General features: G+C 53.1%; 1 protein-coding gene across 1 annotated transcript in view; it reads left to right on the forward strand.

Annotated features, from left to right (window-relative positions):
- The first annotated feature begins 1496 nt into the window (after positions 1 to 1496).
- LOC144490458 (polyhomeotic-like protein 1) overlaps positions 1497 to 14898 on the forward strand; it is a 29225-nt gene continuing 15823 nt past the window's right edge. Inside the window, exons 1-3 of the mRNA XM_078208202.1 lie at positions 1497 to 1683; positions 8587 to 8692; positions 10684 to 10792. Of these exons, the coding sequence (XP_078064328.1) occupies positions 1507 to 1683; positions 8587 to 8692; positions 10684 to 10792 (392 nt within the window). The 5' untranslated portion in view covers positions 1497 to 1506. The remainder of the gene's footprint in view (positions 1684 to 8586; positions 8693 to 10683; positions 10793 to 14898) is intronic.

Here is a 14898-nt window from a genome sequence, read left to right on the forward strand (position 1 = left end):
GAGTGGGAGTGGGGAGTGTGAGGGGGAGTGGGGAGTCAGTGGGGAATGGGAGTGGGGAATGTGAGGGGGGACTGGGGAGTGTGAGGGGGAGTGGGGAGTGTGAGGGGGAGTGGGAGTGGGGAGGGGGAGTGGGAATGGGGAGTGTGAGGGGGAATGGGGAGTGGAAGTGTGAGGGGGAGTGGGGAGTGTGAGTGGGTAGTGTGAGGGTGAGTGGGGAGTGGGGAGTGAGTGGGGAGTGCGAGGGAGAGTGGGAGTGTGAGGGGGAGTGGGAAGTGTGAGGGGGAATGGGGAGTGGGAGTGTGAGGGGGAGTGGGGAGTGTGAGGGGGAGTGGGGAGTGTGAGGGGGAGTGGGGAAGTGAGTGGGGAGGGGGAGTGGGGAGGGGGGAGTGGGGAGTGTGAGGGGGAGTGGGGAGTGTGAGTGGGTAGTGTGAGGGTGAGTGGGGAGTGTGAGGGGGAGTGGGGAGTGCGAGGGAGAGTGGGGAGTGTGAGGGGGAGTGGGGAGTGTGAGGGGGAATGGGGAGTGGGAGTGTGAGGGGGAGTGAGGAGTGGGAGTGTGAGGGGGAGTGAGGATTGTGAGTGGGGAGTGGGAGTGGGGGAGTGGGAGTGGGGAGTGTGAGGGGGAGTGGGGAGTGTGAGGGGGAGTGGGGAGTGAGTGGGGAGGGGGAGTGGGGAATGAGTGGGGAGGGGGAGTGGGGAGTGTGAGGGGGAGTGGGGAGTGTGAGGGGGAGTGGGGAGTGAGTGGGGAGGGGGAGTGGGGAATGAGTGGGGAGGGGGAGTGGGGAGTGTGAGGGGGAATGGGGAGTGGGAGTGTGAGGGGGAGTGAGGAGTGGGAGTGGGGAGTGGGAGTGGGGAGTGGGAGTGGGGAGTGTGAGGGGGAGTGGGGAGTGTGAGGGGGAGTGAGGATTGTGAGTGGGGAGTGGGAGTGTGAGGGGGAGTGAGGATTGTGAGTGGGGAGTGGGAGTGGGGAGTGGGAGTGGGGAGTGTGAGGGGGAGTGGGGAGTGAGTGGGGAGGGGGAGTGGGGAATGAGTGGGGAGGGGGAGTGGGGAGTGTGAGGGGGAGTGGGGAGTGTGAGGGGGAATGGGGAGTGGGAGTGTGAGTGGGGAGTGGGAGTGGGGAGTGGGGAGGGGGAGTGTGAGGGGGAGTGGGGAATGAGTGGGGAGGGGGAGTGAGGAGTGGGAGTGTGAGGGGGAGTGAGGATTGTGAGTGGGGAGTGGGAGTGGGGAGTGGGGAGGGGGAGTGTGAGGGGGAGTGGGGAGTGTGAGGGGGAGTGGGGAGTGAGTGGGGAGGGGGAGTGGGGAATGAGTGGGGAGGGGGAGTGGGGAGTGTGAGGGGGAGTGGGGAGTGTGAGGGGGAGTGGGGAGTGAGTGGGGAATGAGTGGGGAGGGGGAGTGTGAGGGGGAGTGGGGAGTGTGAGGGGGAGTGTGAGGCTGAGTGGGGAGATGGTGTTTCCCAGTCTCTCTCTAATCTCTCTCCTCCATTGGCCATTCACAGGTAAAGGGGAGGTGATGCAATCGGGACCCCCCGTCCTCACCTCCATCAGCTCCCTCAGTGCCCCTCCTCTGCTCAAAGTCAACACCCGATACGGGGGAGACGTGAAACCCCCACAGGCCATCGTCAAACCCCACATCCTGACCCACGTTATTGAGGGGTTCGTCATCCAGGAGGGAGCAGAACCCTTCCCAGTAAGTACGATCCCTCCCGATCCAACATACTGTACCAGGGTTAGACACAGAGTAAAGCTCCCTCTACACTGTCCCCCATCAAACACTCCCAGGACAGGTACAGCACGGGGTTCGATACAGAGTAAAGCTCCCTCTACACTGTCCCCCATCAAACACTCCCAGGACAGGTACAACACGGGGTTAGACACAGAGTAAAGCTCCCTCTACACTGTCCCCCATCAAACACTCCCAGGACAGGTACAACACGGGGTTAGACACAGAGTAAAGCTCCCTCTACACTGTCCCCCATCAAACACTCCCAGGACAGGTACAGCACGGGGTTAGACACAGAGTAAAGCTCCCTCTACACTGTCCCCCATCAAACACTCCCAGGACAGGGACAGCACGGGGTTAGATACAGAGTAAAGCTCCCTCTACACTGTCCCCCATCAAACACTCCCAGGACAGGTACAGCACGGGGTTAGACACAGAGTAAAGCTCCCTCTGCACTGTCCCCCATCAAACACTCCCAGGACAGGGACAGCACGGGGTTAGACACAGAGTAAAGCTCCCTCTACACTGTCCCCCCATCAAACACTCCCAGGACAGGTACAGCACGGGGTTAGATACAGAGTAAAGCTCCCTCTACACTGTCCCCCATCAAACACTCCCAGGACAGGTACAGCACGGGGTTAGATACAGAGTAAAGCTCCCTCTACACTGTCCCCCCATCAAACACTCCCAGGACAGGTACAGCACGGGGTTAGATACAGAGTAAAGCTCCCTCTACACTGTCCCCCCATCAAACACTCCCAGGACAGGTACAGCACGGGGTTAGATACAGAGTAAAGCTCCCTCTACACTGTCCCCCATCAAACACTCCCAGGACAGGTACAGCACGGGGTTAGATACAGAGTAAAGCTCCCTCTACACTGTCCCCATCAAACACTCCCAGGACAGGTACAGCACGGGGTTAGATACAGAGTAAAGCTCCCTCTACACTGTCCCCCCATCAAACACTCCCAGGACAGGTACAGCACGGGGTTAGATACAGAGTAAAGCTCCCTCTACACTGTCCCCATCAAACACTCCCAGGACAGGTACAGCACGGGGTTAGATACAGAGTAAAGCTCCCTCTACACTGTCCCCCCATCAAACACTCCCAGGACAGGTACAGCACGGGGTTAGATACAGAGTAAAGCTCCCTCTACACTGTCCCCCATCAAACACTCCCAGGACAGGTACAGCACGGGGTTAGATACAGAGTAAAGCTCCCTCTACACTGTCCCCATCAAACACTCCCAGGACAGGTACAGCACGGGGTTAGATACAGAGTAAAGCTCCCTCTACACTGTCCCCCATCAAACACTCCCAGGACAGGTACAGCACGGGGTTAGATACAGAGTAAAGCTCCCTCTACACTGTCCCCCATCAAACACTCCCAGGACAGGTACAGCACGGGGTTAGATACAGAGTAAAGCTCCCTCTACACTGTCCCCCATCAAACACTCCCAGGACAGGTACAGCACGGGGTTAGATACAGAGTAAAGGTCCCTCTACACTGTCCCCCATCAAACACTCCCAGGACAGGTACAGCACGGGGTTAGATACAGAGTAAAGCTCCCTCTACACTGTCCCCATCAAACACTCCCAGGACAGGTACAGCACGGGGTTAGATACAGAGTAAAGCTCCCTCTACACTGTCCTCCATCAAACACTCCCAGGACAGGTACAGCACAGGGTTAGATACAGAGTAAAGCTCCCTCTACACTGTCCCCATCAAACATTCCCAGGACAGGTACAGCACGGGGTTAGATACAGAGTAAAGCTCCCTCCACACTGTCCCCCATCAAACACTCCCAGGACAGGTACAGCACGGGGTTAGATACAGAGTAAAGCTCCCTCTACACTGTCCCCATCAAACACTCCCAGGACAGGTACAGCACGGGGTGAGATACAGAGTAAAGCTCCCTCTACACTGTCCCCCATCAAACACTCCCAGGACAGATACAGCACGGGGTTAGATACAGAGTAAAGCTCCCTCTACACTGTCCCCCATCAAACACTCCCAGGACAGGTACAGCACGGGGTTAGATACAGAGTAAAGCTCCCTCTACACTGTCCCCATCAAACACTCCCAGGACAGGTACAGCACGGGGTTAGATACAGAGTAAAGTTCCCTCTACACTGTCCCCCCATCAAACACTCCCAGGACAGGTACAGCACGGGGTTAGATACAGAGTAAAGCTCCCTCTACACTGTCCCCCATCAAACACTCACAGGACAGGTACAGCTTGGGGTTAGATACAGAGTAAAGCTCCCTCTACACTGTCCCCCATCAAACACTCCCAGGACAGGTACAGCACGGGGTCAGATACAGAGTAAAGCTCCCTCAACACTGTCCCCCATCAAACACTCCCAGGACAGGTACAGCACGGGGTTAGATACAGAGTAAAGCTCCCTCTACACTGTCCCCCATCAAACACTCACAGGACAGGTACAGCACGGGGTTAGATACAGAGTAAAACTCCCTCTACACTGTCCCCCATCAAACACTCCCAGGACAGGTACAGCACGGGGTTAGATACAGAGTAAAGCTCCCTCTACACTGTCCCCCATCAAACACTCCCAGGTCAGGTACAGCATGGGGTTAGATACAGAGTAAAGCTCCCTCTACACTGTCCCCCATCAAACACTCCCAGGACAGGTACAGCACGGGGTTAGATACAGAGTAAAGCTCCCTCTACACTGTCCCCCATCAAACACTCCCAGGACAGGTACAGCACGGGGTTAGATACAGAGTAAAGCTCCCTCCACACTGTCCCCCATCAAACACTCCCAGGACAGGTACAGCACGGGGTTAGATACAGAGTAAAGCTCCCTCTACACTGTCCCCATCAAACACTCCCAGGACAGGTACAGCATGGGGTTAGATACAGAGTAAAGCTCCCTCTACACTGTCCCCCATCAAACACTCCCAGGACAGGTACAGCACGGGGTTAGATACAGAGTAAAGCTCCCTCTACACTGTCCCCCATCAAACACTCCCAGGACAGGTACAGCACGGGGTTAGATACAGAGTGAAGCTCCCTCCACACTGTCCCCCATCAAACACTCCCAGGACAGGTACAGCACGGGGTTAGATACAGAGTAAAGCTCCCTCTACACTGTCCCCCATCAAACACTCCCAGGACAGGTACAGCACGGGGTTAGATACAGAGTAAAGCTCCCTCTACACTGTCCGCATCAAACACTCCCAGGACAGGTACTGCACGGGGTTCGATACAGAGTAAAGCTCCCTCTACACTGTCCTCCATCAAACACTCCCAGGACAGGTACAGCACGGGGTTAGATACAGAGTGAAGCTCCCTCCACACTGTCCCCCATCAAACACTCCCAGGACAGGTACAGCACGGGGTTAGATACAGAGTAAAGCTCCCTCTACACTGTCCCCCATCAAACACTCCCAGGACAGGTACAGCACGGGGTTAGATACAGAGTAAAGCTCCCTCTACACTGTCCCCCATCAAACACTCCCAGGACAGGTACAGCACGGGGTTAGATACAGAGTAAAGCTCCCTCTACACTGTCCCCCCATCAAACACTCCCAGGACAGGTACAGCACGGGGTTAGATACAGAGTAAAGCTCCCTCTACACTGTCCCCCCATCAAACACTCCCAGGACAGGTACAGCACGGGGTTAGATACAGAGTAAAGCTCCCTCTACACTGTCCCCCATCAAACACTCCCAGGACAGGTACAGCACGGGGTTAGATACAGAGTAAAGCTCCCTCTACACTGTCCCCATCAAACACTCCCAGGACAGGTACAGCACGGGGTTAGATACAGAGTAAAGCTCCCTCTACACTGTCCCCCCATCAAACACTCCCAGGACAGGTACAGCACGGGGTTAGATACAGAGTAAAGCTCCCTCTACACTGTCCCCATCAAACACTCCCAGGACAGGTACAGCACGGGGTTAGATACAGAGTAAAGCTCCCTCTACACTGTCCCCCCATCAAACACTCCCAGGACAGGTACAGCACGGGGTTAGATACAGAGTAAAGCTCCCTCTACACTGTCCCCCATCAAACACTCCCAGGACAGGTACAGCACGGGGTTAGATACAGAGTAAAGCTCCCTCTACACTGTCCCCATCAAACACTCCCAGGACAGGTACAGCACGGGGTTAGATACAGAGTAAAGCTCCCTCTACACTGTCCCCATCAAACACTCCCAGGACAGGTACAGCACGGGGTTAGATACAGAGTAAAGCTCCCTCTACACTGTCCCCCATCAAACACTCCCAGGACAGGTACAGCACGGGGTTAGATACAGAGTAAAGCTCCCTCTACACTGTCCCCCATCAAACACTCCCAGGACAGGTACAGCACGGGGTTAGATACAGAGTAAAGGTCCCTCTACACTGTCCCCCATCAAACACTCCCAGGACAGGTACAGCACGGGGTTAGATACAGAGTAAAGCTCCCTCTACACTGTCCCCATCAAACACTCCCAGGACAGGTACAGCACGGGGTTAGATACAGAGTAAAGCTCCCTCTACACTGTCCTCCATCAAACACTCCCAGGACAGGTACAGCACAGGGTTAGATACAGAGTAAAGCTCCCTCTACACTGTCCCCATCAAACATTCCCAGGACAGGTACAGCACGGGGTTAGATACAGAGTAAAGCTCCCTCCACACTGTCCCCCATCAAACACTCCCAGGACAGGTACAGCACGGGGTTAGATACAGAGTAAAGCTCCCTCTACACTGTCCCCATCAAACACTCCCAGGACAGGTACAGCACGGGGTGAGATACAGAGTAAAGCTCCCTCTACACTGTCCCCCATCAAACACTCCCAGGACAGATACAGCACGGGGTTAGATACAGAGTAAAGCTCCCTCTACACTGTCCCCCATCAAACACTCCCAGGACAGGTACAGCACGGGGTTAGATACAGAGTAAAGCTCCCTCTACACTGTCCCCATCAAACACTCCCAGGACAGGTACAGCACGGGGTTAGATACAGAGTAAAGTTCCCTCTACACTGTCCCCCCATCAAACACTCCCAGGACAGGTACAGCACGGGGTTAGATACAGAGTAAAGCTCCCTCTACACTGTCCCCCATCAAACACTCACAGGACAGGTACAGCTTGGGGTTAGATACAGAGTAAAGCTCCCTCTACACTGTCCCCCATCAAACACTCCCAGGACAGGTACAGCACGGGGTCAGATACAGAGTAAAGCTCCCTCAACACTGTCCCCCATCAAACACTCCCAGGACAGGTACAGCACGGGGTTAGATACAGAGTAAAGCTCCCTCTACACTGTCCCCCATCAAACACTCACAGGACAGGTACAGCACGGGGTTAGATACAGAGTAAAACTCCCTCTACACTGTCCCCCATCAAACACTCCCAGGACAGGTACAGCACGGGGTTAGATACAGAGTAAAGCTCCCTCTACACTGTCCCCCATCAAACACTCCCAGGTCAGGTACAGCATGGGGTTAGATACAGAGTAAAGCTCCCTCTACACTGTCCCCCATCAAACACTCCCAGGACAGGTACAGCACGGGGTTAGATACAGAGTAAAGCTCCCTCTACACTGTCCCCCATCAAACACTCCCAGGACAGGTACAGCACGGGGTTAGATACAGAGTAAAGCTCCCTCCACACTGTCCCCCATCAAACACTCCCAGGACAGGTACAGCACGGGGTTAGATACAGAGTAAAGCTCCCTCTACACTGTCCCCATCAAACACTCCCAGGACAGGTACAGCATGGGGTTAGATACAGAGTAAAGCTCCCTCTACACTGTCCCCCATCAAACACTCCCAGGACAGGTACAGCACGGGGTTAGATACAGAGTAAAGCTCCCTCTACACTGTCCCCCATCAAACACTCCCAGGACAGGTACAGCACGGGGTTAGATACAGAGTGAAGCTCCCTCCACACTGTCCCCCATCAAACACTCCCAGGACAGGTACAGCACGGGGTTAGATACAGAGTAAAGCTCCCTCTACACTGTCCCCCATCAAACACTCCCAGGACAGGTACAGCACGGGGTTAGATACAGAGTAAAGCTCCCTCTACACTGTCCGCATCAAACACTCCCAGGACAGGTACTGCACGGGGTTCGATACAGAGTAAAGCTCCCTCTACACTGTCCTCCATCAAACACTCCCAGGACAGGTACAGCACGGGGTTAGATACAGAGTGAAGCTCCCTCCACACTGTCCCCCATCAAACACTCCCAGGACAGGTACAGCACGGGGTTAGATACAGAGTAAAGCTCCCTCTACACTGTCCCCCATCAAACACTCCCAGGACAGGTACAGCACGGGGTTAGATACAGAGTAACGCTCCCTCTACACTGTCCCCCATCAAACACTCCCAGGACAGGTACAGCACGGGGTTAGATACAGAGTAAAGCTCCCTCTACACTGTCCCCATCAAACACTCCCAGGACAGGTACAGCACGGGGTTAGATACAGAGTAAAACTCCCTCTACACTGTCCCCATCAAACACTCCCAGGACAGGTACAGCACGGGGTTAGATACAGAGTAAAGCTCCCTCTACACTGTCCCCATCAAACACTCCCAGGACAGGTACAGCACGGGGTTAGATACAGAGTAAAGCTCCCTCTACACTGTCCCCATCAAACACTCCCAGGACAGGTACAGCACGGGGTTCGATACAGAGTAAAGCTCCCTCTACACTGTCCCCCATCAAACACTCCCAGGATAGGTACAGCACGGGGTTAGATACAGAGTAAAGCTCCCTCTACACTGTCCCCATCAAACACTCCCAGGACAGGTACAGCACGGGGTTAGAGACAGAGTGAGTGTGTAGGTTTGTTGGATTGTGGCATGTCTGGCTCACCTGGACTCTGTCTCTCTCTCCACTGCCGTTTAGGTGGATTCAGCCCTTGCGTCAGCAGACCAGAAGCAGAAGCAGCAGGACCCCCCTGTCCTTCACCCCGAGGGTCTCCACCTCGATCGGCAGCCCCTCCAGCAGCAAGGTGCCTCTCCGCTTCTCTCTCCGTTCGCGAGCTTTCCTGCCGCCCACCCGGTCCCGTCACCCTCTGACCTTTCACCCTGCGGGAAGGCGGGACTAACCTCAGTGGCTGAGTGCGGGGGAGGGACGCGCGAGTCCCTGGATGCCGTTCGGAGATGGTTCAGCTTGTTAACCCCGGGTACGGAGGGACTTTCCTACCGGGGCTGCTTTGAGTGTGGGGGCGGTGTCCCTAAGCTCTGGAATTCCCTCCTCTTAACCTCTCCGCCTCCCCCCCCTCTCTCCCCTCCTTAACCCTGCCCTCTTGAACGGGTTGAGGACTCTGGGTCTGTACTCGTTGGAGTTTAGAAGGATGAGGGGGGATCTTATTGAAACTTACAGGATACTGCGAGGCCTGGATAGAGTGGACGTGGAGAGGATGTTTCCACTCGGAGGAAAAACTAGAACCAGAGGGCACAACCTCAGGCTAAAGGGACGATCCTTTGAAACAGAGATGAGGAGGAATTTCTTCAGCCAGAGAGTGGTGAATGTGTGGAACTCTTTGCCGCAGAAGGCTGTGGAGGCCAGGTCATTGAGTGTCTTTAAGACACAGATAGATAGGTTCTTGATTAATAAGGGGACAGGGGTGATGGGGAAAAGGCAGGAGAATGGGGATGAGGAAAATATCAGCCATGATTGAATGGCGGAGCAGACTCGATGGGCCGAGTGGCCTCATTCTGCTGTGACATCTTCTGGCTCAGACGCTGAGAATCAGGTTATTTTGACCTTTGGGCTGTTTCCTGTCCTTGAAATCCAGGGCTGTGGTTTTTTCAACATCGTGGATTAAAGGACGTTATTATTTACAGGTCACGGGGTCAAGGTTTCCCCTTTGTTTCAGGGTCAGGGGTTTCAGGGTCAGGGGTTTCAGGGTCAGGGGTTAAAGGGTCAGCGGTTGAAGGGTCAGCGGGTAAAGGGTCAGCAGGCAAGAGGTTAAAGGGTCGGGTTAAAGGGTCGGGGGTTAAAGGGTCGGGGTTAAAGAGTCAGAGGTTAAAGGTTTCCCATTGTTTCAGGGTCAGGCGTTAAAGGTTTCCTCTTGTTTCAGGGTCAGAGGTTAAAGGGTCAGAGGTTCAAGATTTCCCCTTTGTTTCAGTGTCAAGGGTCAGAGGTTCAAGGTTTCCCCTTTGTTTCAGGGTCAGGGGTTAAAGGGTCAGAGGTTAAAGGTTTCCCCATGTTTCAGGGTCAGGGTTAAAGGGTCAGAGATTAAAGATTTCCCCTTTGTTTCAGGGTCAGAGGTTAAAGGTTTCCCCTTATGTCAGGGTCAGAGGTTAAACGGTCAGGAGTTAGAAGGTCAGAGGTTAAAGGTTTCCCCTCATTTCATGATCAGGGGTTAAAGGTTTCCCCATGTTCCAGGGTCTGGGGTTAAACAGTCAGGGTTGAAGGGTCAGCGGTTAAAGGTTTCCCCTTTTTTCAGCATCAGGGGTTAAAGCTTTCCCCTGTTCCAGGGTCAGGGGTTAAACAATCAGGGTTAAAGGGTCAGGGGTTAAAGGTTCCCCTGTTCCAGGGTCAGGGGTTATAGGTTTCCCCTGTTCCAGGGTCAGAGGTTAAAGGGTCAGGGGTTAAAGCTTTCCCCTGTTCCAGGGTCAGGGGTTAAAGCTTTCCCCTGTTTCAGGGTCAGGGGTTAAAGGGTCAGGGGTTAAAGCTTTCCCCTGTTCCAGGGTCAGGGGTTAAAGCTTTCCCCTGTTCCAGGGTCAGGGGTTAAATGGTCAGAGGTTAAAGGTTTCCCCTTCGTTGCAGGGTCAGAGGTTAAAGGGTCAGAGGTTAAAGGTTTCCCTTTTGTTTCAGGGTCAAGGGGTTAAAGGGTCAGGGGTTAAAGGTTTCCCCTTTGTTTTAGGGTCAGGGGTCAGAGGTTAAAGGTTTCCCCCCTTGTTTCAGGGTCAGGGGTTAGAGGGTCAGAGGTTAAAGGTTTCCCCCTGTGTCGGGTTAAAGGGTCAGAGGTTAAAGGTTCCCCCTTTGTTTCAGGGTCAGAGGTTATGCCGGAGTTGCTGAAGTGCGAGTTCTGTGGGCGGCTCGAACAGGCCGAGAAGTTCAAAAGGTCGAAGAGATTCTGTTCGATGGCGTGTGCCAAGAGGTAAGGTCAAAGGGCGCTTGCTGCGTGACCTCCGAGAGTGACCCCACCCCAAATCCCCCCCCTCAGGGTGAACATAAGGCCCTCAGATCACCAACTGGACACAATATGCACCCCTGCCAAGGCACAGATCAGATCCCGTGTTGCCCCTACTGGATCCCATGTGGCAACGACCGGATCCTGTGTAGCACTAACCAGGTTCAGTGTCAACCAACCGGATCCCGTGTTGCACTGACCAGAACCCATGTTGCACAGACCGGATCCTGTGTTGCACTGAACGGATCCCACATTACACTGACCGGATCCCACGTTGCACTGACCGGATCCTGCGTTGCACTGATCGGATCCCACGTTGCACTGACCGGATCCTGCGTTGCAGCGACCGGATCGCATGCTGCACTAACCGGATTCCGTGCTGCACTGATTGGATCCTGTGTTGCACTGATTGGATCCTGTGTTGCACTGACCTGATCCTGTGTTGCACTGACCTGATCTTGTGTTGAGCTAACTGGATCCCGTGTGACACTAACTGGATCCCGTGTGACACTAACCGGATCCCATGTGACACTAACCAGTTCCTGTATTGCACTAACTGGATCCCATGTGGAACTGACGGGAATTAATGCTACCAGAGAGGCAGTGCTGGGTAGATTAATGGGACTGAAGGTGGACAAGTCCCCGGGTCCGGATGGAATGCATCCCAGGGTATTGAAAGAAATGTCAGAGGTAATAGCGGATGCGTTAGTGATTATTTATCAAAACTCGTTGCATTCTGGGGTAGTGCCGGTTGATTGGAAAACGGCTAATGTTACGCCGCTGTTTAAAAAAGGAAGGAGACAAAAGGCGGGTAACTATAGGCCGGTCAGCTTAACGTCTGTAGTAGGGAAAATGCTGGAATCCATTATTAAAGAGGAGATAGCAGGGCATCTGGATAGAAATGGTTCGATCAATCAGATGCAGCATGGATTCATGAGGGGAAAGTCGTGCTTGACTAACATGTTGGATTTCTATGAAGATGTGACTAGAACATAGAACATTACAGCGCAGAACAGGCCCTTCGGCCCACGATGTTGCACCGACCAGTTAAAAAAAAAAACTGTGACCCTCCAACCTAAACCAATTTCTTTTCGTCCATGAACCTATCTACGGATCTCTTAAACGCCCCCAAACTAGGCGCATTTACTACTGATGCTGGCAGGGCATTCCAATCCCTCACCACCCTCTGGGTAAAGAACCTACCCCTGACATCGGTTCTATAACTACCCCCCCTCAATTTAAAGCCATGCCCCCTCGTGCTGGATTTCTCCATCAGAGGAAAAAGGCTATCACTATCCACCCTATCTAAACCTCTAATCATCTTATATGTTTCAATAAGATCCCCTCTTAGCCGCCGCCTTTCCAGCGAAAACAATCCCAAATCCCTCAGCCTCTCCTCATAGGATCTCCCCTCCATACCAGGCAACATCCTGGTAAACCTCCTCTGCACCCTCTCCAAAGCCTCCACATCCTTCCTGTAATGTGGGGACCAGAACTGCACACAGTACTCCAAGTGCGGCCGCACCAGAGTTGTGTACAGTTGCAACATAACGCTACGACTCCTAAATTCAATCCCCCTACCAATAAACGCCAAGACACCATATGCCTTCTTAACAACCTTATCTACTTGATTCCCAACTTTCAGGGATCTATGCACACATACACCTAGATCCCTCTGCTCCTCCACACTATTCAAAGTCCTCCCGTTAGCCCTATACTCAACACATCTGTTATTCCTACCAAAGTGAATTACCTCACACTTCTCCGCATTAAACTCCATCCGCCACCTCTCGGCCCAACTTTGCAACCTGTCTAAGTCTTCCTGCAAACTACGACACCCTTCCTCACTGTCTACCACACCACCGACTTTGGTGTCATCAGCAAATTTGCTAATCCACCCAACTATACCCTCATCCAGATCATTAATAAATATTACAAACAGCAGTGGCCCCAAAACAGATCCCTGAGGTACACCACTTGTAACCGCACTCCATGATGAATATTTACTATCAACCACCACCCTCTGTTTCCTATCCGCTAGCCAATTCCTGATCCAATTTCCTAGATCACCCCCAATCCCATACATCTGCATTTTCTGCAGAAGCCTACCATGGTGAACCTTATCAAACGCCTTACTAAAATCCATATATACCACGTCCACTGCCTTGCCCCCATCCACCTCCTTGGTCACTTTCTCAAAAAACTCAATAAGGTTAGTAAGGCACGACCTACCTGCCACAAAACCATGCTGACTATCACCTATCAAGGGCGGTTGATGGAGGAGAACCGGTGGATGCGGTGTTTTTGGATTTCCAAAAGGCGTTTGATAAGGTGCCCCATAAAAGGCTGCTGAAGAAGATTAGGGCACACGGAGTTGGGGGTAGTGTGTTAAAGTGGATTGGGGACTGGCTATCCGACAGGAAGCAAAGAGTCGGAATAAATGGGTGTTTTTCCGGTTGGAGGAAGGTAACTAGTGGCGTGCCGCAGGGATCGGTACTCGGGCCGCAACTGTTTACCATTTATATAGATGATCTTGAGGAGGGGACGGAGTGTAGGGTAACGAAGTTTGCAGACGACACAAAGATAAGTGGAAAAGTGAATCGTGTGGAGGACGGAGAAGATCTGCAGAGAGATTTGGACAGGCTGAGTGAGTGGGCGAGGATATGGCAAATGGAGTATAACGTTGATAAATGCGAGGTTATACACTTTGGAGGAAATAATAACAAATGGGATTACTATCTCAATGGAAACAAATTAAAACATGCTACCGTGCAAAGGGACCTGGGGGTCCTTGTGCATGAGACGCAAAAGCCCAGTCTGCAGGTACAACAGGTGATCAAGAAGGCAAATGGGATGTTGGCCTATATTGCGAAGGGGATAGAATATAAAAGCAGGGATGTCTTGATGCACCTGTACAGGGCATTGGTGAGGCCGCAGCTGGAATACTGTGTGCAGTATTGGTCCCCTTATATGAGGAAGGATATATTGGCATTGGAGGGAGTGCAGAGAAGGTTCACCAGGTTGATACCGGAGATGGGGGGTTTGGATTATGAGGAGAGGCTGAGGAGATTGGGTTTGTACTCGTTGGAGTTTAGAAGGATGAGGGGGGATCTTATGGAGACTTATAAGATAATGCGGGGGCTGGATAGGGTGGAGGCGGAGAGATTCTTTCCACTTAGTAAGGAAGTTAAAACTAGAGGACACAGCCTCAAAATAAAGGGGGGTCGGTTTAAGACAGAGTTGAGGAGGAACTTCTTCTCCCAGAGGGTGGTGAATCTCTGGAATTCTCTGCCCACTGAGGTGGTGGAGGCTACCTCGCTGAATATGTTTAAAGCGCGGATGGATGGATTCCTGATCGGTAAGGGAATTAAGGGTTATGGGGATCAGGCGGGTAAGTGGTACTGATCCACGTCAGATCAGCCATGATCTTATTGAATGGCGGGGCAGGCTCGAGGGGCTAGATGGCCTACTCCTGCTCCTATTTCTTATGTTCTTATGATCCCGTGTGGCACTGACCGAATCTCATGTGGCGCAAACTGGGTCTGGTATGGCACTGACCAGATTTTGTGTGGCACTAACTGGATCTGTGTTGCACTGACCAGATCCCATGTTGCATAAACGAGATCCTGTGTGGCACTCCTAACTGAATTCCGTGGTGCACTAACTGGATCCCGTGTGGCACTGACCGGATCCCCTGTCTCACTGACCTGATCTCATGTTGCACCAACTGGATTTTATGTGGTACTACTAACTGGATCCCATGTAGCACTGACCAGATTCCATGTTGCACGAACTGGATCCCATGTAGCACTGACCAGATTCCATGTTGCACTAACTGGATCCCATGTGGCACTAACTGGATTCCGTATGACACTAACTGGATCCTGTGTGGCACCACCTGGCTCCGGTGTGTCACTGACCAGATCCCGCGTGGCACTAACTGGATCCCGTGTGGCACTAACTGGATTCCGTATGACACTAACTGGATCCTGTGTGGCACCACCTGGCTCCGGTGTGTCACTGACCAGATCCCGCGTGGCACTAACTGGATCCCGTGTGGCACTAACTGGATT

The sequence above is a fragment of the Mustelus asterias genome, unplaced genomic scaffold (genome assembly GCF_964213995.1).
Source record: "Mustelus asterias unplaced genomic scaffold, sMusAst1.hap1.1 HAP1_SCAFFOLD_3315, whole genome shotgun sequence".
NCBI classification, from domain to species: Eukaryota; Metazoa; Chordata; class Chondrichthyes; order Carcharhiniformes; family Triakidae; genus Mustelus; species Mustelus asterias.